Genomic DNA, 25,401 nt, shown 5'->3' on the forward strand with positions numbered 1-25,401 from the left:
TATGCGCCAAACCTACTGGTGCTTGTGTCGGTGACATCACATAAGAGTGGGACGTCCTTCCCAATAAACAATAAATAAACAGTCGGTTACGGGGCCTGTAGATGCTCATCAATAACAATAACGATTATCCATCGTTGGAAAGAGTCGCTCCAGCTGTCATGCATCACTGCAGACTGCTTGCTGCAGTATTTTTTTTACGATGACATCATCCCCTCAGCACCCTTTGAGTGAGGGGACACCACGTGGTTACTGGTGGGAGATGCAACTAATAACGATGCTCGAGTAAAACAATTTTTATTATTTTTGTCTAAATAATTGATCCTGTCGAGACCTTTAGAGGAAAAAAAGAGGAAAAAAAATCCCCTGCGGGTTTATTATTGTGACTTGAGGCTGTTTTGATTTCACTGAGCCTTTTAACAGCAGGCGAGGAGAGACGTGGCCTGTGATTGGTCCGCGTCGGGGGGATACACGCCTGCCAGCCAATGGGCGCGCCCGGCTGATCCAGGTGGTAAATCCTGATCCAGGATCGGATCTCCTCTCTCTCTCCCCTCGCTCTTCCCTCTCTCTCGTAGTGTTTTCCTGCCTCCCTCCGCTGCTTCTCTCGCCGCCATTGAAGCTCCGTCAGCTCGGTGTTTGGATAATAAGAGAAGCGAGAGGCTGGAGGGAATTTAAGAAGGATAACAAGAGAGACAAAGATGATTTAAAGCGTGAGAAGCGGCCGGGACCAGGGGTTAGGGGGGGTTCTTCTTCTTCTTCCTCCTCCGCGGTATGTATGGACCTTCAAGTGGCAGCTGAGCGGTCCCCCCCCGGAGAAGAAGAAGTCAATATGCGGCGGGTGTAGTGAGCAGAAGAGCCTGGAACCCGGGGTGTCTGCGGTGCTGGTGGCGGCGGGCCGAGGGGGCGAGACAGCTCCGGTGGAAGAGCACTGTTTGTCTTTTGGAAGTAAACACGGCGAGGCGAGAGAAGGTGAGGCTGCTCTCCACCACCCGTCCCCCGGGTGGAGGGGAACCGGGGCCCGGCGGGCGGTTGCGGTCGGGCGGCGGGAGGAAGGGGGGGAAGGAGAGACAGCCCAAACATGATCCGGTCACCGGGCTAACGGTTATCATGTAACTGCTAGCTCGCCCCCTGTTAGCTCTGTTTACACACGAATTAGCATGTGCTGCTGCTAGCTTGTCGGGGAAAAAGTCAAAACATTGCTGCTCGTAAACTCCAGAAGCTGATTTATTAATTTCTCTATTTTATTTCCGCTGAATGTGTTGGCTTTTAAAACACGAGTTTAACGCGGGTACTGCTCTTCATGTTGTTGTGTTGTTGTGTTAGCTCTTGCCCTCGAGCCCTGCTCCTGTCTCTCGGTGATGTGTTGAATTTCTCACGGTGTGTTGGTAAACTTGGAGGCGTGGTGTCAACACAGCGCTCCTCCGTGAGAGCCGCAGTCGTTTTGGATCTCTCCATCTGTGTTAGGTACAAAAACACTGATCGGAACTCAGCACATGTGTTTGCTTATCATTCAACTTTTCATATCAAGGCAGGTAAGAGGCTTCTGGGGGGGGAATTCAATCCCAGTGCATCAGAAAGTGTCCGAACCAGTCACGCGGCTCCCTGCCTGGTGTCTGGTTTCATCTGCCCTTGTCTCTTGTTACCCTGCTCGGGCTGTAGGACACGTTTACCCACTGCGTGTGTTTTTTAAAGCCAGTGTCAGGTGTTTGCCATTGTTGCACTCTTCCTCTCGGTTCTCTCTGGCTCTCTGCACACTGCTGCCTGCGAGCTGTAGCTGCAGAGAAGTGCCAGACCGACAGTACACAGCACTGTAGATTATCCCAAGTGTCTGTCAGTGAGCGTCCCAATGGCTGTGTGGCACAGATGGCTCCAATAGAGAGTGCTTTGTCTGAGGTTTGTGTAATGATGCACTGTCGGAGAGATTTATCACAAAAAACTTGGAAAGTTCCGCTCTTTTCAGTTGTGCCTTTGAGCTACATGATATATCAACCCCCCCCCTCAACTGTCAAGTGGAATATTTATTTGATATAACAAGCATAAATTTTGCTGAACTGCCCTGTATTTTTTTGTTTTTGTAAACCAGTGCTTGCTGTGTGATCTCCTGGAGAGTGGATCTGCCGAGCTGAGAGCCCCTCCGAACGGCAGGAAGCCCCCTCTGATCGGCAGGAAGTCCCCTTCGGCGGCGGTGCGACGATGACCGAGCTGCTTGCCAAGTGGGCTTGTGAATACTGCACATACGAGAACTGGCAGTCAGCCATCAAGTGCACCATGTGCCGCGCTCAGAGGCCCAGCGGGGGTGCTATCATTACTGAGGAACCCTTCAAGAGCAGCCCAGCTCTGGATGCTAGTCTGCACCAGTGGGACCCTGCAGGCCTCAGCAACAGCCCACCCCAGGGGGGCTCCAGCTTACTCATTTGTCCAGACTCCAGTGCTCGACCCCGTGTTCGCATTGCTGATGGGCCTGAGACAAGTAGCAAGTGGTCATGCCACATGTGCACTTACCTGAACTGGCCTCGGGCCATCCGTTGCACCCAGTGCCTCTGCCAGAGGCTTCACGCTCAACAACAACAACATAGGCAACATGCCATCCACCAAGGACATCATACCCAGCAGCCACGCAGCCCCACAGAGTCACCCCAGACCTCAGGCTCTGGATGCCGTCCTGCTCCCTCGGCCACAACTACAGACCCCTGTGAGGAATATAATGACCGAAACAGGCTTAACACTCGCGTACAGCACTGGACCTGCACCGCATGCAGTTGCGAGAACTGGGCCAAGGCACAAAAGTGTGTGATGTGCGACCACCCCAGAGCAAATAGTCTGCTAACTGAACCCATCGAACTGGCATCAAAGCCTGAGAGCCAACAACCTCCCACAAAACTGAATGAACATGGCAGGGACAACAGGAGGGGTGTTGCTGGGCACATGGTGGGCCAAGGTGTAGGCAGCGTGGTAGGTGGGGTGGGCGGGTGTAGCAGCAGCCAAAGAAGATCTCCCCCGACCCCGGAACGGGAGTCGGAGATGAACATGGACTTTCAGAGGATTGAATTGGAGTCAGGGGCTGGGATTGGGAGACAAGAGGAGCTGGAGGTGGATTTCAAAAAACTGAAGCAGATAAAGAACAGGATGAGAAGGACTGACTGGCTCTTCCTCAATGCCTGTGTTGGTGAGTCTCAAGAATGTATGATTTTGTTGAAGCATATTTTACTAGTTTCCATCGCATTTTGTTGTGTTCTGATTTTGGTGATGAGTGAAGTCAGTGATGTAAGGCAGGCCAACACCATGAAAAGGGCTTTTACAGAGTCTGCAAGAATGACCAATATAGTTTTACTCTCTACAAGGTAGTTTTTGCTATGGGTTTTTATTGCCAAGTCCAGATGATTCAGAATCGCATCATACTACTGATATACTATATTGTAAGAAATCCTTTGCATTCAGCTTGTGTAAAACTCCCCTACAAGCTGCAAGTGTCCGGCCTCCCACACTATCGACTGCTGAATGTGGAGTAGGAGGGAGGATGAACATTTTAAGAAAAACTAGTGATTGCTTTTTATCCAGGCTCCTCTCCCACACCGCTGTCTCACTCCTTCTCTCATCTTTACCATGACTACTGAGTTTGTTCTGCACACCCACTCGGCCTTTCTGTCTCTGTGGAAAATAATATTTCAGTGTTACACAGACAGAAGAAATTTTGACAATTACACATGCATGTGATATCACAGTGATAAATAGTTCAATGTTTTTTTTTTATTTGGTCTGAATTTTAAAGAAATATCACTGTGCTTAGATTTGCTTCTGGTCTGACGCAGCATCTCTTCCTACATGTGACGGGGTGAATTCCGTCCTGTCTGTGTTGCTTGTCCCCTTGAGGCCAAGTCTCATCTGGTTTCAATGTCTGATGGTGGGCGGGTGTAATTTCTTTAAGCAAGTGTTCACTCGTTGTGTTTCCATTCCATGGTTCCTTTATGGAATTAATATCCAAGCCACAGCAGACATGTTGCTTCTTTCCACTATGCTCAGTACTAGTTATTTTCACAATCATTGTCTGCATTTTCTTCACTTGATCAATCACTTAGGGAAAAAATGATCATTACAGTTTTGAGAACGAAAGTTGACATGTGTGATATGTCTTTTTTGTCTTACTAACAGTTCAAATATCAATAAATATTACATTTACTGTCTTAAAACATGACAAGCATAAAATATTCACATTTCAGGAGATGAAACCAGACAATTTCCACTTGATAAATTCCTTGAATGATTAATCAATCACAGATTGATTGAGAAGTTGTCTCAGCACCAGTCTGGATGCTTTGGGAAAAAAACGTCTGCTTTTTGCCAATAAACCCACCCCGCAATGCCATAGATGACAGACACTCAATTTACACTAATAACTCATCTGTCAGCAGCAAGTCAAGAAGGAAATTTGTTATTTCAGGCTACACTACCTGTTGGTTTAAAGTATAATTTATCTTTGAATGTTTACGTCTGCCGTCTGCACTTCTCAATTCTAACTCTATTTTAGTTTGAAGCTGTGTTCTAGTATGAACGGTCAAAAACTGATAAATATGTTAATAGTGACGTGATTCACTTTTCCAGGTGAATTATATGAAGAGTATTACTGATTCAGAACTATTCAGCCCTTGCGTGGGTTTAGTTTTGAGACACTTACACAAATTGAGGTAAGTGGTGAGGATGTAGCTTCGATTTAATTAAGTTTAATTATGCCTGGAACATTGAGTGAGTGAACGTGGTGTGACCATACTGCAGTTTCAGAGGATAAAGGCAGAGAGCAGGGCTCAGTTGCTCGGTGGGTTTCCCTCTCATTGACACATAGACGTCAGTGTTTGTAAACAGTGGCTCCTTCGTTCCGCTTGACGCTCCAGTTTCCTAAGGGACCTTCTGCACTAAAAATAGCTCGACCCATGCAGCACAAGTCAAATATAATCAGCTCTTTGGCAACAGCAACAACCTTCGCCCCTGCATCGTGGACGACCCCAGATCGACTCCCTAAGCTGGACTCTTGTTGCTGCGTGTGGTGCGTTCGTGTCGGCCTTTCTGTCTTCTGCCCATTGACCAGTCATCACAATCTCATCCTGTTTAAGAGGTTATAAACAGATCTGTGATTGTGTACAGAGGACGGGCTTTCATGGTGTTTCATGCTCTGCAGAGGTTTCTCTCAGGAACCGTAAACTGCTTTAAGAGAGGGTAGCTTAATGCTTTGCCCTCGAGATTCCTGAAGCCTGACACTAGGGACTTTTTGAGGAATGTGGTCAGCCACACGTTTAGTTTTTGACTTGTCATGCAGGTCAGGATGAGAGTGCCCACTTGTCTGTATTTGTGCAGGTTTATTGGCTCATTGTCCAATCTTGTAATGATTAGAGAGACTTCACACCTCACTTAGGGCCGGACTTCACAGAGGGCAATGTGTGTTGAAAATGGCCTTTTCAAAGGGAAGCAGCCAGTTTTAAAGAAACCCTATCATTTGTAATACAGTATATAACAGGCAAATAACAGGGGCTAATTGATCTTCACCAGTCTACACTCTCCTGCCACAAAGAATATGTTATAAGGAACTTTTACCATTTTCTTGGATAGCACAATTCCCCATTTTGATACTGTATATACTCTTTGGTTCAGATGGAGCAGGGGCCTTACCTATCACATGAGGGCTATAGATTGGGAAATGTCCTGGATAGGTTATCAATCCATTACAGTGATAACATACATCGATAGACTCACAATCCCTCATACTCATGAAAATCTTCATCCAATGCAATTCAAAGCGTCCAGTGCTTCTGACTCAAGAATGTGAAAGGAAACAGGAGCCCGGTCAAAGGAAGCCCACGTGAACAGAAACACAGGGGGAATGTATAAACACTAAACAATCCTACGTGTCCTACTTTCTGATTTTCGATTAGATTTTCCTCTGAGATGGCGGTGAAGGAAAAATGATGAAAAGGTCATAACGATGTATCGCATAATGCCGTAAATGTGTTCGGTAGTTCTTGAGTAATCCTGCTGACAAACAAACAAATCAATGTACAAAAGACAAGGGATGAAAACATAAACTCCTTGCCAGACGCAATAAAGACCCATAATATACATAAAAATATTCCTTGGAATTAGATAAGGACTAAGAGGGAGAAACCCTCATATGGTTTATTGCGTATTGGTTTATGGTGTATTACCCATTGCAGTTGCTAGTTGAGCAATGCAGACAGTTTTTTTCCACATTGATAGAGGTGACCACTGTACCTGATTAAAAAAAAAAGAAAAATGTTCTGTGTGGAGGCAAGAAAAGACCAGCACCACTTATCCCGATTGTCTTCCATCAGTCGGTCTTAAAGTGTATGGCTGTCTGCATATTTGCCCGCTTTGTGTTTCCTAAAGGATCCGTCAGTACAGTACTGAGTGCACGGCCACAGACACACCCACGCTAATGGAGTGCTTTGTGGAAAGTGGTTGTGATCCCTCTCTATAGCACTGCACTGCCATTGTGCAGTTTCTCCCTCCGTCTCTTAACTCTGCTAGCCAGCTCCACATGGCACAGCGAGTCCTTCCACCCACGCCATGTCTCCCTCGCTCTCGCTTTCACTCTCCCACAGATTATGCAGCTGAGCATTGTGTGTGGTCCTTTGACACGAGAACAAAAGCTCAACAGTGTTTAATGCTGCCAAATGTACGAGAGAATGCTACATGGCCGTTACACTGTATACGCTAGAAATGGAAAGAGGAATTGAGTGCAACTGTGTCACGTTGAAATTCATGATCACTTTGAGAATTTATTTAACTCTTTTGAAATAACATACTCGTCCAAATGGTTTATTGTCCTAAATAACTCTGGTTATATCGCGCTATCTTGGTGGTTTCACCCTATCACCACATTTCTTGTTTTGAAACCATACACATTTCATAGTTAGCTGACATTTTATCTGTGTATGCTATTGCTTTGGATTAGGAGTTAAACTAAAAATACATCCATCCTGGAGCCTCTCACGAAGGTTTACTGCTGCACTCACACACCACATTCACTTCACCTTGTGGACTTCTCACTCTATACGACATTAACACAGAGTTGATGGGAAATTAAATGGACTTTTCTGAGCATCAAATTTTAAAGGTATCATATAAGTGCTGGATCTCTGCAATAGTTATTTAGCATAGTAATTTATAAGACTGTAAGACTGTAGACTATTGTATGTTTTCTTCTGCACTCAGTCAAATATATTTCTACTATTTGACGGTCTTGTCTAAACAGATTATTTATTTTGCATCTGTGAGTAAGCAGCAGCAGTGGTCTATATTTGCACATTGGGCCAAAAAAGGCAAAGAAAAGGAAACACCTGCATGTATCTGATCCAACGCAACCTTCAACCCTCACGCTAAGATCTGAGCCTGAAGATAAAGAAGGCAGAAAATAACTGACAGATTACAAAGCGGCCCACTATTGTCTTTTCCCCCTCCACTTATAAGTCTTAAAGCTGTTCCCTCCGTGACATGAGATGAAGCACATTTTGATCTCTCCCATTTTGTACTTGTTGGATGGTTGAGCACAGAGTGTTCCCTGCACAAGCTCTGAGGAAAATCTGTTGAGCCACGATTTGAGTAAACCTCACTCATCAACGTAATTTCTTTTTTGATTTGTTCACCAAGCACAGTCGGTTAAGGTACATGATGCAATCAAAAGGAAACTATTTAAATCCTTGTGCAGTTGAATGTGTTTGAAGCTCTCTGTAAAAGCACCACTTAAAACTGTGAGATTGTGTTGACTTCTAATTAAACCCTGACCGATTTATCTGATGGAAGATACAAAATGAGCCTTTAACAGACTTATTGTTATCGACATTTATGTTTGCTAAAATGAAACCTTTTGTTTTATAGAATAAACAATGAAAAATAATCTTTGATTACATGTTTTTACATAAAAAAATATATGTATAGTTTATTATGGTTTATAGTCAAAAGGTAAAATATCAAAACTTCAGTTACATTTCTTTGACACAAGGGTCAAATGACATATTAGGAATCCTTGCCAATGTCTTAAAATATATAAATTTTTCTGTAATTCTTTACTCCCTAATATTGACATCACCACCAGACACCAAAACTCCATCCTTGTCAGGCTCTACTCCTGATTAAAACCAAAGTATTACTTTTTCGTTCAGTCTGTGAACTGTTTAATTGGTTCTAAGTTAAATGTCTTCTATTTAAAAGCATCAAAAGAAAAAACCTTCACTCTAATGTAACTTATCTTTTTTCCTCCTCTCTCTTTGTAGGTGTGGTGGAAGGGGACCTGGCGGCTGTGGAGGCCTACAAGTCGTCAGGAGGTGACATTGCACGACAGCTAACATCAGACGAGGTGCGCTTATTAAATCGGTCCTCGGCGTTTGATGACGGCTTCACGCTGGTTCATCTGGCCATCCGCTTCCAGAGGCAGGACATGCTGGCTGTGCTACTCACAGAGGTCAGTAGAGACAACCTGGCATTAGATTGGAAGAATCACTTGTGTGACATTCTGTACAACAGAATTTAGTCATAAAGAGTTTGTTAGATATACAAAATATTAAAAAGAATCATGTTATGGTACGATTACAGCGATGCTTGTTTGTGAGTCAGAGTCTACGTCGGCGTTGATGCAGCTTTTTCTTGAGAAGTCTGATCTCAACATCCAATGAGATCAGCCGAGAGGAGGCACAAGGGCAGAGAGTTTATAGAGAGGGAAGAGGCTGGAAGTTGCCCACACACTCAGCTCTTTGCCTCATTTTCTGTCAAACACACAGAAAGACAAAGTTATATATGATAACTTCCAGAGACTAGTAATGATTTCATTTTTGTTATGTCTGCATCAAGGAGGCTCACTAAGCTGATGTCTGGGTGCTGAGTTTGATGGCAGCTAGCTTGCCGTCAGCACTGTGATCCCAGATTATCTGCATATTCACCTCGCCTCCCACACTCAGTCACTCTCCCAGTTTCTTTTCTGCGGGGGTCAGTGAGCGGCCGCTGCATCACTCCCCTGAAGAAATGCACAGCCAACAACTTTTGTTTCAATGCCAAACACTAAAACACTTATTTTCATCCTCTTGTCCTCGAGGCAACTTAGATTAGATCATTTAGAGGATAAGTATAATTACTTCAGATCACAGAGTGGCCTACCGAAGCAAACACAAAAATAATGTGTTTTCTAATATATTTCAATGACACCTTTTCTTGAAGAAAACATCTCTTTGGCTTTGGATAGTTTATAACTGCCCAATGTGCATTATTCTTTTGAATGCATCTGCACCAGTGATGTTCAGCGGCCAAAGGCTTTATGTTTTCATCTGTTCCGTTCTTACTGACACAATATCTAATAAAATGCCTTTAGGGGATTTCTTCAAATTTGGCACAAACATTGAGTGTGGACTCTAGGATGAATCTTAAAAACACTTTAAGAGAATCCTTCCAAATTTGGGGTGAAGGTTCCTTTAAACTAATGGATTAACTTAGTACATGTGGGTGGTCAAAGGTCAAGGTCACGGTGGCCTCATGAGTGGGAAAAAGTGTGTAGACTGAATCTACACTGGTTGGCAGAGGCATACAACCACAGGGCTTTGATTGTAGTTACTGCTTTTTTTTTTAAATCCTCAGCCACTGTCTCATATACTCCTCATATTGAGACAGAGATTATATTGCTTCTCCTCTCTATTCTACAGGTTTCCCAGCAGGCAGCCAAGTGTATTCCAGCCATGGTGTGCCCGGAGCTAACGGAGCAGATCCGTCGTGAGGTCGCTGCCTCTCTTCACCAGCGCAAGGGAGACTTCACCTGCTATTTCCTCACGGACTTGGTGACCTTCACCCTGCCTGCAGGTCAGCAACCCCCCCAGCATATGAACAAATATTGCCAGAACAACAACAGGCTGAATCTGGATGTCATAGCTCGAAACCCAGAATTCTGTATAAGGGGAAAGTTAAACTCTGTAGCTGAAGGAACCCGGCCGGTCTTGCCAAGTGTGTGATAGAGCTCTTGTTTTGTTTACTTGTGGTTTTATGAATTTACTTGTTGTTGGTTGCGGAGGGGACATAATGCTATGTGTGTCTCCAACTGCCAGAAGACAGTGACCACTTCTGGCTCACTGTTTGAGTATTGTCTTTGCATACAGAGTGTACAAGCCCACCGACGGTGCATGACTCTTGTTCATCACAATGCTATATTAAGCTTTTTTTTGCCAATTTCATTCTTTAAAATTACATCCATTCAGGGCTGTTTCTGTTGAATTTCATTTTGTGGAATGGCTATTATGGTTCAGTCTTTTGCCAGTAGCTAAGCTAAGGATTTTTTAGTCATGCCGAGTGTTCAGAACAATGCCGACCTTGGCTCCTGTCCACTATAGAAAGCCATTCTGTTCAGTTCCACAAAGTCAATGCATTCATTTGGTTAAGCCAAAGAATGAGCCACTGTGTTGACAAGAGCTCCGAACATGCAGTGAAAGCCAGTGACTATTGTGGAAGGAACAAAAACAGGGTGGCTTGAGTTGAAATGAGCCAGATCCGGAAAAAAAACATTGCATGAATGAATTCATCTAATAAAATACGACCTTCTCTTCACCTGTGTCTCCTCTGATAACCCCCCCTTTCTTTTGACTTGTTTTTCTTTCAGACATTGAAGACTTGCCCCCAGCAGTTCAGGAAAAACTGTTTGATGAGGTGCTGGACCGAGACGTACAAAAAGGTGAAATCTCTTCTCTGTGAACTTCAGGACTTAATGTCGCAGTAGCAACTCACAAATGCTGTGTTTACATATTTATGCGACTACTTTGTGAGAGAGAGAGAAACCAGATCCAAGGTGGTCTGGCGGCTTGGCAAACACAGGGAGCCCCCTCACAAACTGTGTACTATAACAGGAAGGCAGCCAAGTATTGGCAGTGTTATATTACTTGTATTTCCCCTCTTGGCAACGCCGTGTTTTGACTGCTAGCTCGTCACTTTGCCAGAAGGTCTCTTCTTTATCGTTCGTACCAGTTGCATCTCCCCTAATAAGCTTGACTGAGTTTTAGGGATTTCTCTGATCCCCCCCTGAATGATTGTACTTCCTCTCAGCACACACACACACTCGCAGGCATGCACAAATAATACAAAAACACACTTTTAAAAGGCATCACTTTTCTGCAACACATTGATTCTTAAGTGCTCCTTATTCTTGTTTAGACATCCCCAGGTTTTAAACACTGCAGCAGCTCAGCTGAAGGTCCTCCATGTGTGTGTTTGCTTGGACTTAAGTGAGGAGTATTGGCGGAAACATGAAATGCACAAGCAAATAGAAAACCTTGTCTCCTTGTTAAGGGATTAAGACGAGACCAAATAACGCTGCTTGAAACCCTTCAGCTTTCTTTAGCGTGCATGGTGTGAATGCAGAATAAAATCACATAAATCATGCACAGTGTCACACGTGTAGCGACAATGCTAGCTGCGTTGCATGTTTGTGTTAAATACTCAGTGCAAAAAAACACGAAACTTTGTTGATCTTGCTTTGTTGTTTTTACGAACTTAAAAAGCTGCTCAATAAATCGCTCCAAAGCTGAACAAAGGGTCATTTGTACATTTCAAACTCATGGTCCCAGAAGGAAAATCCTGTGTGTTCTTCCCCGACAGAGCTCATTTGTCTCAGTGCTCGGCCACTCCCAAAGCTCCAAGTCCCAAACAATCTGATAAAGGGCTTACATCATATTTCAAACAAGTTTCTATTTACAAATGACTGTAAATACATTGAAATGGACGTCTGCTTGTCTAAAAATAATGTAGAAGGCTGGATTGAATACAGGTTTAGTTTTTCTGTGCACGTTGCAACACATTAAGACGTATCTATATGTTCTCAGTCCTCTGGTGTTGTGCTGTACATGCTGATCTATTCAGCTGCTGTTATGTCAAATCTATTTTTACAGGTGTGAGGGGTAATTCACACTCTACCAAACAGTCCTTTCACATGATATCACCTGTCTTGCAACCTGAAAAATATCCCACTCTGGCCTCTATGCAACCCCAGACCCCCCTCACTTGAGCTCATTGGCACAAGGTGTTCACTTGGAGAGGTTTTATGTTTTTAAAGAGAGATAAAACACTCAACATTTCCGCTCCCTCTTGTCTAGAACTTGAAGAGGAGTCTCCCATCATCAACTGGTCCCTGGAGCTCGGGACGAGGTTAGACAGTCGGCTTTATGCCCTGTGGAACCGCACGGCCGGGGACTGTCTGCTGGACTCGGTGCTGCAGGCCACATGGGGAATCTACGACAAGGACTCGGTGCTTCGCAAGACGCTCCATGACAGCCTGCACGACTGCTCCCACTGGTGAGGCCTTCAGAGCCAGGAGTGGAGCTGATAGTTTATAGTAAACAATCTGCGAACTGTATGGCGTGCTGATTTTAATCTTCTCTATACATCTGTGTTTAGTAGAATGAAATACAAAATAAGGGTTTGCAACCGGTGCTGCTGAGTTGGTGCTTGATGCTTTCCAGGAATATGATATGAGGAGTAGGATTTTGATAATGGGAGACCGTAACTTGGGTAAAAATATGAATATACTGCTTTTTCCCTACATTTAATGCAAACTGCGTTTTATAAAATAAGTCCTTGATCAATGCAGCACTGTCTCAAGTTACATTTGCAGTAAAATTTTGGTTTAGACGTTTGAATATAGCTCCAGAATCCAGTGTGGATTGTCGGCTAATGCAGAGACTTCACCCTTTGATCAGGAAACTCTTGGTTTTTAAAGTTAAAAGACTTTAAAGCACAAGCTTTGTTCTGCATGAACAAAACAACCCAGTGTCTCTATCGTGTCTGTTTCTGAGAAGCTGTGGATTCTTCAGTGAGGATATTACTATTTTGCTTAAATGAGTAATTACCAGTCACACTTATCTTTAAACGAGATGAAGGAGCTCAGTGCATAGCAGTCACACCCACATTTCTGCACAGAGAGGTAGAAAATGTCCTAAACAAAATGGTGTGTGTGTGTGTGTCTGCAGGTTTTACACTCGCTGGAAGGAGTGGGAGTCGTGGTATTCTCAGAGCTTCGGCCTGCACTTCTCACTGCGGGAGGAACAGTGGCAGGAAGACTGGGCTTTCATCCTCTCCCTGGCCAGTCAGGTATGTGCACATGAAAGAAAACACAGATTGAAATGGAGGAGAGGAGCCTGATGTGCTTTCAAATGTGACACACTAATGATGTATGAATTATGCAAGAAGCTTTACTGAGCTTACCACACTATACTTAATCTGTAATGCCGTCTGAAAGTGCATCCTGGTTGTCGTCTGCACTTCTCTGCCTCTCACTGCTCTGTGTGACCTCAGAGACTGAGTATTTGGGTGGGTTGTTATTACATAAGGGTGTGAAAGCGCAGTAATTGTGTGTTTCGAGCTTTAGCACTTGGGAGTAAACTGAGGTAACTTGTGGGAATGTGCGGCAGCGGCTTTCTAACAGTTTTTACCTTTTGTGTCTTGTTATTATTTCTTTACAGCCAGGATCCAGCTTGGAGCAGACCCACATTTTTGTTCTTGCACACATTCTCCGTCGGCCCATTATCGTTTACGGAGTGAAGTATTACAAAAGTTTCCGTGGCGAAACGCTGGGGTACACCCGTTTTCAAGGTGAGAAGTTCACTGACTGACAGTGTTTTGATTAGATGTCGATATATCCAGTGCAGTTCTGTTCCAGTGGGCGTAGAAGGATGAGACTTCCTCTGTGAAATAGCTGCAGCCTACATGTGTCTGCATAGCTGACATAGCTGACATAACTGCCCTGTGATCTGTCAGTAATTGCTGTTTACAATATGCATTGTCCAGTGTCTGTAAGGGGTATTTTAGGACCGTGGGACTGAAAATACCAGTTAAAAGCGAAACAAATCCTCCTCCGTTTAGACGGCAGAACATTTATACGTGTGTTGATGCAGGAAAATGTTCCACGCACACATCCAGACCCACTTGGACATATGTAAACCATCAGAACCCAGAGTCAAACAATCCTATGGTCCACCTTTACTGCCAGCAGTAAAAACAGTCTGGATTCAATTTGCCTTCCGAGTGAAGTCGTACAGTGGATGATGAAAGCGCTGAACAAGGGCCAACTGCCTGTGGTAGAGTCTGATGGATCCGGGATTTACTGTTGCCAGGAGCCAATGTAAAACACCCAGTGCATATGGGCGCCTATAGAGAGGGAGGGGAGTTAAGTGGTGACCAAGTGAACCCAGTAAAAACACAATGGTTACTGGGAGAGGAGAGTAACTTCTCAGGGGCGTCACTGTCATGGTGTCAGTTACAGAGTTTTCATGAGGTGAGAGCTGCTCTGTTTATTACAGAGGAGAATAAACATGAGACAAACACTGTCTCATGTTTAGTGTATAACCAGTATCTCATTGTGTAGTTAGTGCTGAGTGGTAGAACGTAATATAAAAAACATAATTTAAGTACTATACTTAAATCCAGGGCACTTTTACATTTATTCTAATTGGTAAAATAAAATATGATGCAGTGTTGCTAATAAAAATGCAGAAAATAAAGAGCAGTGCCTTTGAAATTCATACATTTAAAAGCTCCAGAACCTCAAACACTCAAAGAGACTGAAATTAATCATGACACTAGGAGAAAAATAACCAAGTTAAATTAACTCTTAGTCATTCTGAAACATTCATGGTGATTTCTGCTCCTAAAATCAAACCATTATGAGTAGTGTGAGTTTCTTATCTGTCCAATACATATGACTAATGGCTGTTTATTTATCATTTATCAGCACAGTGTGATTTGTAATGACAAAACAACATGAACAAATAAAAACTTTCCAATCAAAGAAATACATTTCTAAAAAAATGCATAAGAAACCTGCAGAATGTAAAAAGAAACGATCTTTCAAACTTGTTTCTGCTGATTGTGCTGATTATCTTCTAACAAATACCCCAGCAGCTCGTCCTCCACAGCAGCAGGTGGTGCTGTGGGTCAGTTTAAACATGCTCAGAGGTTGAGGAGAACAGATTGAGAAGTCACTGCTCATTTTGCTGGGATTGTTTTAGCGTTTTAAAACTAAACCTACTCAGTGTGTAAAGCTCTTTGTTCAACACAACTGGAAAACTAGAGACACATTGATACAAACACATACAACCAACAGTGGACATCACTTCCCTTCACCTGAATCTCAACCTGCCCTGTCCTCCTCTCCCTGCAGGCGTGTACCTGCCTCTCCTGTGGGAGCAGAGTTTCTGCTGGAAGAGCCCCATCGCTCTGGGCTATACTCGGGGCCACTTCTCGGCGCTGGTTGCCATGGAGAACGACGGCTTTGACCATCGCGGCGCGGGCGCCAACCTCAACACGGACGATGACGTGACCGTCACCTTCCTGCCGCTGGTCGACAGCGAGAGGAAGCTGCTTCACATCCACTTCCTCTCGGCGCAGGAAGTAAGCACCTGGTCCACTTCAAAATACATTTGGCTTGATGATGATAATTGATGTTGTGAGCATGAAACCTGTTTAATTGAAAGCTTCACTGCATCGACACCAGTTTAACCTTCTGAAAAGTGAGTTTCTGGATCAAAAATTTGTTAATTTATCAAAATCTGATTTAGAAACATGCCTACATTTTGTTTTCTTTTTTATTCATAACATGATTTCCATTCCTTTATCATTTATTCAAGTTTGACTCACACAACGTTTAGCTCAGGTTGTACAAACTGTAAGTAATTGAATTAGAAAGACTCTGGCAGATCATTTCTCATAAAGAGATTCAGCAGAAGTAAATAATATCCTGGCTGTAGACGAGTGATGTGTGGCGCCCCCTCATGGTCCCGTCTGTCTCCCGTCCTGTTAGATGGGGAACGAGGAGCAGCAGGAGAAGCTGCTGAGGGAGTGGTGCGACTGCTGCGTGACGGACGGCGGCGTCCTGGTCGCTCTTCAGAAGAGCTCGCGCCGCCGCAACCACCCGCTGGTCACCCAGATGGTGGAGAAGTGGCTGGACGGCTACCGGCAGATCCGGCCCTGCGCGTCTCTGTCCGACGGCGAAGAGGAGGAGGAGGACGAGGACGAGTGATTAAGCTGAAGCAGGGGGAGGAGGGGGTGCAGGACTCATCTCCCTCCTCTCTCTCTCTTTTGTTTTTTTTTCTTTTCTGACACGGACAAACTGTGAACGCCTTCAGGAGCGATCCACCTTTTCACCGGAGACTCTGCTGCTCCCTGGCACTCGCAGGCATTCAGACCAGAACAATCAACTCCGACAAACTCCACCGCCGAGGAACACACGAGTCGGGGGGGGGGGGGGGGGGGGGGGGGGGAAGAAGAGGAGGAAGGTTTACACATGCAAATGACCTTTTGATTTGTTTTTGAGTTTCAAAGGAAAAAAGGAAAAACTTTATCCATAGATGTAAATGCATGTGGTTGTTTAAAATAAAAAGAGTATAAGGAAATATACCAGCATTGATTCAAATCAAACACTTTATATCCGTTTAGTATGGGCACTGACAAAAAGCACACTTCCAAATTTATTTTATGAGGTTTTTAATTTGTTTTCCAGTCGAAAACGAGTCGACCGGTTTAGCGTTTTTTCATGATCCTTAGAGAAGCTGAGGTTGTGTAATAATACATGACTTTAATCCTTATTACTAAGCACTGCACATTTATTAAATCATTTCTATATAAATACAGTATCGTTGCTTGAACTAAGGTCGTCGTATGAAGCTCTTGAAAAGGGAGATTTTAGTTTTTCCCCCCTTGACAAGTCAGATCTCACTAAGGTTTAGCCCAGAACATTCATGTTGGATCTTTGGTTTACCGTTTTTCAGACTGACTGAACTGAGAAGTGTGTGTGTGTGTGTGTGTGTGTGTGTGTGTGTGTGTGTGTGTGTGTGTGTGTGTGTGTGTGTGTGTGTGTGTGTGTGTGTGTGTGTGTGTGTGTGTGTGTGTGTGTGTGTGTGTGTGTGTGTGTGTGTGTGTGAGCGCGAGAGAGAGAGTGTGTGTTTCTTCTCTGAACTTACTCTACATATTTATTGTTTGGAAACTTATTTGAGCTTTTCTGTATATTGTTTTTTTTTCTTCTCCTTTGTGGTTTTTACTAATTATATTCTCTGGATCTTGATGAAGACATGTTGCACACAAACACTGTAGCTGTGAGGAAAGAACCGACCGTGATCATCAGTGGATCGTTTACTTCTGTTGTTGCGTGCGATTTAGTACCTCATTTGTTATGCCTCAAATCTGGTGCTCTTGGTTGTTTTATTTTTTTGGGGGGGTTCGGGGTTACAGGCGGGCGAGGGAGTCACACTTTGTGTCCCTGTCGTCTCCCACTTCCTCTTTTGTCCGTTGTTTCCTTATTAGCGTTTGTCGTCACCCTCACGGTACGCATCAGTTCTCACGCCTGCTCGTCGTCATCGTGTGAAAACATCTTAATGTTTATCATCCGGGTTCTCGTGAGGCCGCAACGTACAAAACCAAAGCTGACAGAAGAAAAACCAACAAAAAAACGAGTTTTTGTTCCTTTCTTTCTTTTTTTTGCTGTGAATGTTTGCATTTGTTTGTTTCTTTCATTGCGTACTGTAACCTCTTCTGTGTTTCATCCGACTCATACACGTTTTGAGCATCACCTGTATGTTGCTTTATATTTATGCAATAGTTGCAGTTGTGACTATGACGGTTTGTGGATTTAGGCCTGACTTCACTATACGGAGTGTAACGCAAAGAACAGGTAAAATACGGAAAAAAATAAAGGAAAACCTTTTTGAATGTCCAACTAAACTGTTTCCTGTCTGAGGTTCTTCAGGTTCATGCTGTTTTTTTTAACATGTGTTCAAATAAGAAACACTCAATACAACACGCTCTCCTCTTAGAAGGTTTCTAAGTTCATGAGTTCAGGATTCTCTGTACAAAAGGGTCAATAAGAAAGGATTTTGAAGGACAATTTATATAACTTTATTTTGAAAGGGTCCAAAATGTAAAATAAGTAGTCTGGAGTTGTCTACAGTGAAAATCTCTGGATCACAGGTAACGGGTGGAAATGTCCTATAACTTATAAAGTTTACATCTGTGAAACAAAATCTAGATTTTCATTTACTAATGTAACAACCAAAATACTTTTTCCATCTATATATGTTATTTTCTTATCCATGAGGATTTTATTTCTAAGATATCACTGATCATATTTATTAGACCAGGCCTAGTCAGTGGTTTTCTTTAGTGAACACAAAGCAGCAGAACCGAGCTGTAAACAAAACATTTGAGATTTGATCTTTTCTTTGTGTGCAGCGACATTAAGATTCGTTCAGAGTCCGTCTTCCAATATCCTCTCTCTCCTTCCAGCTTCCGTCTCCAGCGACTCCTGAGGGAAATAGTTTGGCTCTTTTTTCTTCTGCAACACGAGAACAGTTTCATGTGGGAAAGTCACAACAGTGAGATTAAAGAAACTGAGGCTGGTGGGAAGAGCTGCAGAGTCCTTTTACAAACAAGTAATAAAGTGGTCCACTATAAATAGATGTGTGATATTACTATTACTCATTGAAACTGTAGATCACAGCAGCATCTTTTTGTGCTTATAAATGGGAAGTCGTGGTGGTGAGTGAAGATTTCAGCCGTTTCCATCCAAAAGTTTACTCTTCGCTCACTTGGTGCTGAATCTGAACCTGACACAGTTTCAGATTCCCCGTCACTTCTCCAACAATTATCTCTAATGTCCACCGCTAATTAATGAGAATTCATTTACTTTTAGAAAAAAAGATGCTGCTTGTAACCTCCAAACATTTTTCTAGTTTTCCTCTAGAACCTGGGGGACACTGCAAACAGGAGCCACTACTTCAGACTTTTAATAACACATATTGGCTGAAAGAGAAATCTGTAACACTCGAGCATCATGGTCATTGCATTTCTCAAAGTCACAACGTTATTCTCTTCTGAAAGAAAGACAGCGAAGCGTCCAGAGGAAAGAAAAAGCCCACAAACGTTCCACGGAGCCGATCATCAATCAGAACAGCGAGTTTTATTTATTGTTTCCAGCTGCACCGTTTACTATATGTTCACCTTGTACAAGAAACAAATACAAATACTCACACTAAAAACCAAACAATCTGCTAGCAGCCGTCTGTTGCTATGGCGGCGGAGCTAAAGGGACGGACGTGGCTGCTGTTGTTCCGCACGGAGCCTCCGAGAGCCACAGCTGGCTTTCATCAGAGCAGGAAAACAAACAGAGAAAAGAAAGTGGAAGGAGAAACTATACGGAGGGGAAGGGGGGGGGGTCGCTCACATAAGACTATGATTATAAGAACATTTAACAAGGCAATACAAATCTAACAGGACTGAAAACCTCGAACATCAAAAAACATATATTTGATATATAAAAAAAAACAAAAGAAAAACACAATGGAGAAAGAGGTGGAGACGTGAAAAGCCAGAATAAACTTTTCTTTTACGTTTATTGTTCAGATTTGGACGAATGGGAAGGTTATAATTTAATTTTTTTTTCTGAGTCAGAAAGAGTTTCATGTTGTTTCTCACCTCGCCGACCAGCACTGTAACTTACAGTCGGGCTTTGGATGAAAACTCTTCAGGAAACTGTTCCAGATATTGTAGCAGATATTGTATTAAATGATTTAAATAATCATTTAATCGATTGAATCAATGTAGAATTCAAAACCACAAATTTATTCTTCTTTACTTGGTTTAAACGGATCATTTTGACCCTAAAAGATGAAATATTCTAACTAGAGCTGAAAAACCCACATCTGCTGCCCCCCCCAGCTCAACTCTCTACATTCAGGGGCCGCCGGCCGCTCCCATGAGGAAGCAGCAGCAGCGGAGACAGAGTCCAGGATCGGGACGGAGACGGCCGAGGCTGCAGCTCGTCTTCCTCAAAACAGACACGTCACTGTAAATCCATTCATCTTCACACACTGGAGAACGGAAAGCAAAACGATTTCCACTTGCAACAGAAACACAGAATATAGGATAAACAGGTGAAAGTAAAAAAAAAAAAGAAATATGAATAACAAGACTGGAAAAGGGGGAAAACTGGGGAAGGAAGGAAAGAGGAACTAAAGTCTGCCCTTTGAGTTCTTCCCAGTGAAGGGGGGGGGGGGGGGTTCCTTCCTTCACGTGGTTCATGTCAACGTGTCCGTGAAGTTCAGTTGTTGCCTCCCTAAAGATATACTCAAAAATATAGGATAAAAAACAAAAAGCATCACTTAAATCAATGAGGGACAGAGAGTGGAGAGGGAGGGGGGGTGGGGGGGGGGGGGGGTGGGGGGGGGTCAGTCCCGTGTCAGTGCTGCAGCTCGTTTGTGTCTGAACGTCCAGCTGTCCTCCTCACACGGGCTTAGTGGCTTCATACAAAAAGAAGAGAGAGAGTGAGACCTGCAGGCGGTGGCTCTGCTTCAGATGGACTCGAGCAAAACGGTCGGATGGTGGAGTTGCTTTTTAAATGTACGTGGTTTATTTTTTTCTTATATTTTGATTTGCCCCCCCCTCTCGCTCGCCTGCAGCAGCAGCAGCAGCAGTCCTACGGCTCAGTCATGTGCTCTCTCATGGGGTCGCCATGTTTGGAGGGTTGGTTGGGGGAGGTGGTTTGTGACGGGTGGGTACCAGGGGGCAGGGTGTGGGTGATGGGGACACCCCCGGGCATCAACCCCTCCATAGGTCCAGGAATCCCACCGGGGGCGACGCCCACCACGCCAGGAGGGAATCTGGAGACGGACAGGAGACGATCAGCAGACGCCACAAAGAGCAAAGGAAAAGTCATGGACTCAAAACTCAGGGTTTTCTCTCTGGCTGCTGCTCAGTGGACGATCGTCACAACACAATCTTTAGAGTTACTACGACTTTAACTTGTGAGGACACAGATAAAACACTGCAGGTCTGAAAATGTCCGTGTTTGTAGGACGTGCTGAGCACCAGCTCTGTGAAAAGATGGTTCAGGGTTAAACGTGACAGGGAGCAGAGCAGCATGAAGTCAGTGGATGAGGATGTTAGTGGTTGTGTCTGTAGAGGACGACGTTAAAGGTTCATTCACCCAGATGACAAAGAACAAACTCTCTCTGGAACACCCCCCCCCCCCTGCTGTTCAGAGTGTTTAACCACACGGACAGATTTACACCTCTGAAAGTTCTACTGCTTTACAACTGAGGACAGAGGGAAGTTATTTGTCTCGTGATATTGAGAAAATACATTAATTTAAGTATTGGGGTCATTTTGCAGGAAAAGGCGACAAGTTGATCCTTTGATGTTCCTCCTATAAAATAAAATGTCGCTTAAAACAATGATTTTATTCTCATATATTTCTGACCTATATTCTAGTAATATTACAACTTTATTCATCTAAATCTTTCAGACTGTGTTCCAGTTATATTATCAATTTATTGTTGTAATCGTGCAACTCTTTCTCTCATTATATTACGACTTGATTCTCAGATCTCATATTTTGATTGGCCCTAATACTCAAAGGGTCTGAGTGAGTGAGACAAACCTTTGTAAAGTGGGTGAACGGATCCTTCACTACAGGGAGCTGAAAGGGGAAAGTGTGGTGGGAAATAAAACAAGTGATAAAATCCCAGGTTTGTTGTGAGAGTTTCATCTGTAAACAATGATGTGAGGCCTCATCCCGTCTTTACCCATCACTCACTCTGAAGAGAGTTCAGTCTAATCATGTGCTGCTGATTGAACAACTATTACACTTCTTGATTTCCAATGTGTCACAATATTAAATGTGTGAGTGCTTCTTTAAACATGTCCACCACCAGAGTTATGGATTCTGTTAAAGGGTGGGGAGGTTGGGGGGGTTGGTAGTGTCGGAGCATTGATGAGATGCAGTGCATTGTGGGTACAGCTACAGGGTATGTGAGGAGTGTGAAGCAACAAAAAAAACTCTACAGGTTTCAATGGGATTTGGGTTTAATTCATGATACTTTTCATTTCCGCTGGCCTGTGGGCCAGCAGTGGGAGCTTTCATTTACCTGGTTGAGAATTACGTATATAATTTGTCCTGCATTCCCCCCGTTGCTATGGCCTGTACCATGGTTTGGTTCACTCGGCTGTGTGAGAGAAGCAGTTCAGTCTGGTTGAGACAATGTAGAGACTGAGAAACCAATGGACAAGTTCATGTGGGCCAAGTCCTGCGTAAAAAATACGCCACAAAAACTGGGACCCAGCTTAAAATTCAGGAACAGAAAGTCAAAAGTGTGACAAACATACACATGAACATCTAGTCTACCCGCCCCCCCCACGTGTTCTGCCTCATCCACCGCAGTGTTCAGGGGATCTCTGTGCGATGCGAGCTGCCTGCAGGGTTTGCTTCAAATCCACCTCCTACCTGTAGGCGGCGCCATTGATCTCAGGGTGCACTTGAGTCAGCTGCTGCTCCATCATGCCCCAGGGCGCCGAGGTGATGAAGAACTCTTTGTTGACGCAGTTCCGGAGGCTGTCGGGGATGCGGCCTGTGTGTCGGAGGCAAGATGGAACAAAGTTGAGATGAAAGAGAAGAGAACCTGGCAGAGTGGTGTGATGAGCGCGTTCGGAGGCGTTACCGGTGATGGCTCTGCGGATCTCTGTGGCAGCGGACTCCCTCATCTCCAGTGACGCCTGCTCGCTGTACCAGGCAGTGTGGGGGGTGCAGATCAGGTTGGGGGCGTCCTTCAGGGCACCCTGGGAAAAACTGCAACGGCAAACCAAGGAAAGAGGCGAGAAGGAAAGTGATGAGATGAATGAGGATGGAAACGGACACAACTTCCTTTTCCATGATTATTCCACTGTCATAACTTATTAGGGGGGTTTCATCTCAGATAATGTTAATTCATGTTAATTAAAAGGTTCAAGGTGAATTCACTGAAAAGCTGAGGTTGTGAACAAGCACCTGAACGGCTCCGACTCGTGGACGTCCAAGGCGGCTCCCCGTATCCGTCCCTCCTTCAGGGCCTGAGCCAGAGCTTTCTCATCCACCAGACCCCCCCGCGCCGAGTTGACCAGGAAAGCCCCTTGACGCATCTACACACACAGACACACACATTAAATATGAATATTAGTAATCATGTTTTCATTGTTTTACAATCACCTGAAACTAAGAATTGAGGTTTCATTATTGTAGAATGAGGCCATCAGCGTGTGGTCTTCAGTGGAGCCCACCAAGTTTAACACAATACTCCATAATGGAAAAAAACAATAAACGTTGGCTCTAAAGATCTTCTTTTTTTTTTTAGCATCGCAGTTCCTCCTATAAGCTTAGAAATGTAGGAGCAAGGTGAGAGGTTTTCATTTGGTTGCAACCTGCAAAATCCTACATGCTATTCCTTCAAATGCTTTTCTCTTCCAACAAGCACTTATTCAGGGTTTATAAGAAAAGCAGACAAACATACGTAGATTGAAGCTAATAACACTTGTGATGGGAAGTTGTATCATTGTCAGCATCTGGGAATGATTCAAATAGTTTGTAACCATTGAATTGAAACACAGATCGCCCTCTCAGTTTATATCCTCCAGGTGGCAGCAGAGACAAGGAGTAGCAGAGCTGCAGTAACTCAACACTTTGACATGTTAGAGCTGCAGAAGTATTTTCAGTCAGACTCATTCTGTGGCCTCACACTGAGAGACACAAAGAGCTGCCGTCCAAATCATGAGCGACTACAAATTATAGTGTGTTTATAAATAATATAAAACATGTCCCACCACCAATAATTATCCCCGATACGTTTGTCCCTCTTATTCTGAATCCAGAGATTTTCCAAACCTCTGTGTCTGTTCCGAGTATCTCACCACTCGCATTAAACAGACAATAACTGGAAGTTGCCAACTGAAGGAGTTCTGGCAGCCGGGGAGAAGCAGCGGCCGGCCAAGTCAGCTGCCGGTTCGCTGGCATGAAGCTGTTCTAGCGACCTCGGAGAAACATTAGCTTAGTAAAGAGAATGTGCAGCCTGCTTTTGAGGGTAATGAGAAAGAGCTTCTGCCAAATCGAGGCTTATCAGTTTCTGATAAATTGCCAGCTCCGTCAGCTTCTCCGGCCGCGCCGCGTGTTTAATGTGAGGCGGTGAAATCAGTTTCCTTTATCCTCCGTCACCTGAGGCTCATATTTCGAAAGACATGCAATTAATTTCTGGAGCTTCCTCAGCACTCCAGGTGCCCGACCTGTTTGATGGTGAAGTCGTTGATGAGGTGGTGGTTGTGTTCGTTCAGGTTGCAGTGCAGGGACACGCAGTCGCTCTGGTAGAGCAGGTCCTGCAGCGTGTAGACCCGCTGGACGCCCAGGGAGCGCTCCAAGCCGTCCTGCAGGTACGGGTCGTAGAAGAGGATGTTGAAGCCGAACGCCTTGGCCCGTATCGCCACCGCCTGGCCCGAGCGACCTGAGGGGGGCGCCAGAGAGACGATTAAGATACATTTATTTGTCCCAAACACATGCACAGACATGCACAAGCACACGCATGCAATTGTAGGGAAATTTAACCTCTGCTTTTAACCCATCTGGTTCAGGACACACAGAGCAGTGAGCAGCCATGTACGGCGCCCGGGGAGTAAGGTGCCTTGCTCAGGGGCACTAGACAGGGTAGGGAGAATCCTCTTGGATTTTTTTGGACAGAATTAATTAATTAATTTGGATCAATCCAGGTTCGTCTTTTTGTTGTTTCTCCGCGGAGTCGAACCAGAGACGAACCAGAGACCTTTTCTGCCCATAGTCCAAGTTTCTGCCACTAGTCCAAGTTTCTGCCACTAGTCCACCGCCTCTCCATCACAAGGCTTAACAGAAATGATCAAATGTTTAATTTGACCCATTAACCCTTAAATAAGGAGACTCACCGAAGCCGATGAGGCCAAGCGTCTCTCCTCGGATCCTCGCCGCCCCCGACGCCACCTCCCGGATCTGCTCCACACTCTGGACCCGCGTGCCCTCCCGGAGAGCCTGGTACAGCCAGGTATTCCGTCGATACAGGTTGAGGATGTGACAAAGTGTCGAGTCGGCGGTTTCTTCTACAGCCGCTGAGGGGATGTTACACACTGCGATGCCTGGAGAAGCAGGACAATGACAACCATAAGTACTTGAATTGATTAGCATCATAAAAATGCTTTCGGATTTAATAGATATAATAGCTGCTTATGCGTAATATAGCTCTTTTGAGGAGATCAATTTAGAGGTTTTATTTACGTTTAATTAGCAGGATATTTATTTTCTTTAAGGCCTTTACAAAATAAAACAATGCACCGTCTATGAAACTAAACTGTGAAGGGTAAGAGGCTAATTAAAACTTCTAATTATGATTATTTCATTAAAAAAAAAAAAAAAAAGAAAAGCACTCCACATAAAGCGTAATGAATTGTATCTACTCAAATGAATTAGGATATCGCAATAAATCCTGCTCTCAAACCAAACATATGCCGAAGGGGCTAAATGGGAAAGTGTGTGTGGGGGGGGGGAGTTTTCATATCAGTTGGAGC

At 44.2% G+C, this 25,401-nt stretch overlaps 2 protein-coding genes across 3 annotated transcripts in view; one reads left to right on the forward strand and one right to left on the reverse strand.

Annotated features, from left to right (window-relative positions):
- The first annotated feature begins 555 nt into the window (after positions 1-555).
- Positions 556-16,253, forward strand: zranb1b (zinc finger, RAN-binding domain containing 1b). Its single transcript, XM_061087289.1, has 10 exons — positions 556-966; positions 2,081-3,163; positions 8,277-8,464; positions 9,693-9,846; positions 10,637-10,708; positions 12,123-12,321; positions 12,996-13,116; positions 13,488-13,617; positions 15,185-15,414; positions 15,824-16,253. The coding sequence occupies exons 2-10, from the start codon at positions 2,191-2,193 to the stop codon at positions 16,040-16,042; spliced, it is 2,286 nt and encodes a 761-aa protein (XP_060943272.1). The 5' UTR covers positions 556-966; positions 2,081-2,190; the 3' UTR covers positions 16,043-16,253.
- A 3,986-nt stretch (positions 16,254-20,239) lies between these two features.
- The window catches only part of LOC133020471 (C-terminal-binding protein 2-like), a 61,275-nt gene continuing 56,113 nt past the window's right edge, over positions 20,240-25,401 (reverse strand). For both annotated transcript variants that reach the window (XM_061087042.1, XM_061087041.1), the window contains 6 exons: positions 24,766-24,972; positions 24,100-24,314; positions 22,835-22,965; positions 22,509-22,636; positions 22,295-22,418; positions 20,240-20,672 (listed from right to left, as the gene is read on the reverse strand). In XM_061087042.1, the coding sequence (XP_060943025.1) occupies positions 20,489-20,672; positions 22,295-22,418; positions 22,509-22,636; positions 22,835-22,965; positions 24,100-24,314; positions 24,766-24,972 (989 nt within the window). In that variant the 3' untranslated portion in view covers positions 20,240-20,488. The remainder of the gene's footprint in view (positions 20,673-22,294; positions 22,419-22,508; positions 22,637-22,834; positions 22,966-24,099; positions 24,315-24,765; positions 24,973-25,401) is intronic.

This window comes from Limanda limanda, chromosome 15 (assembly GCF_963576545.1).
Source record: "Limanda limanda chromosome 15, fLimLim1.1, whole genome shotgun sequence".
NCBI classification, from domain to species: domain Eukaryota; kingdom Metazoa; phylum Chordata; class Actinopteri; order Pleuronectiformes; family Pleuronectidae; genus Limanda; species Limanda limanda.

Bases quoted from the DNA above. Each gene is read 5' to 3' on its own strand.
- zranb1b (XM_061087289.1), top strand. From the start codon at position 2,191: ATGACCGAGCTGCTTGCCAAGTGGGCTTGTGAATACTGCACATACGAG. The intron at 13,117-13,487 runs GTATGTGCACAT...ATTTCTTTACAG, and splicing joins TCCTCTCCCTGGCCAGTCAG to CCAGGATCCAGCTTGGAGCA. The intron at 13,618-15,184 runs GTGAGAAGTTCA...CTCTCCCTGCAG, and splicing joins GGGGTACACCCGTTTTCAAG to GCGTGTACCTGCCTCTCCTG.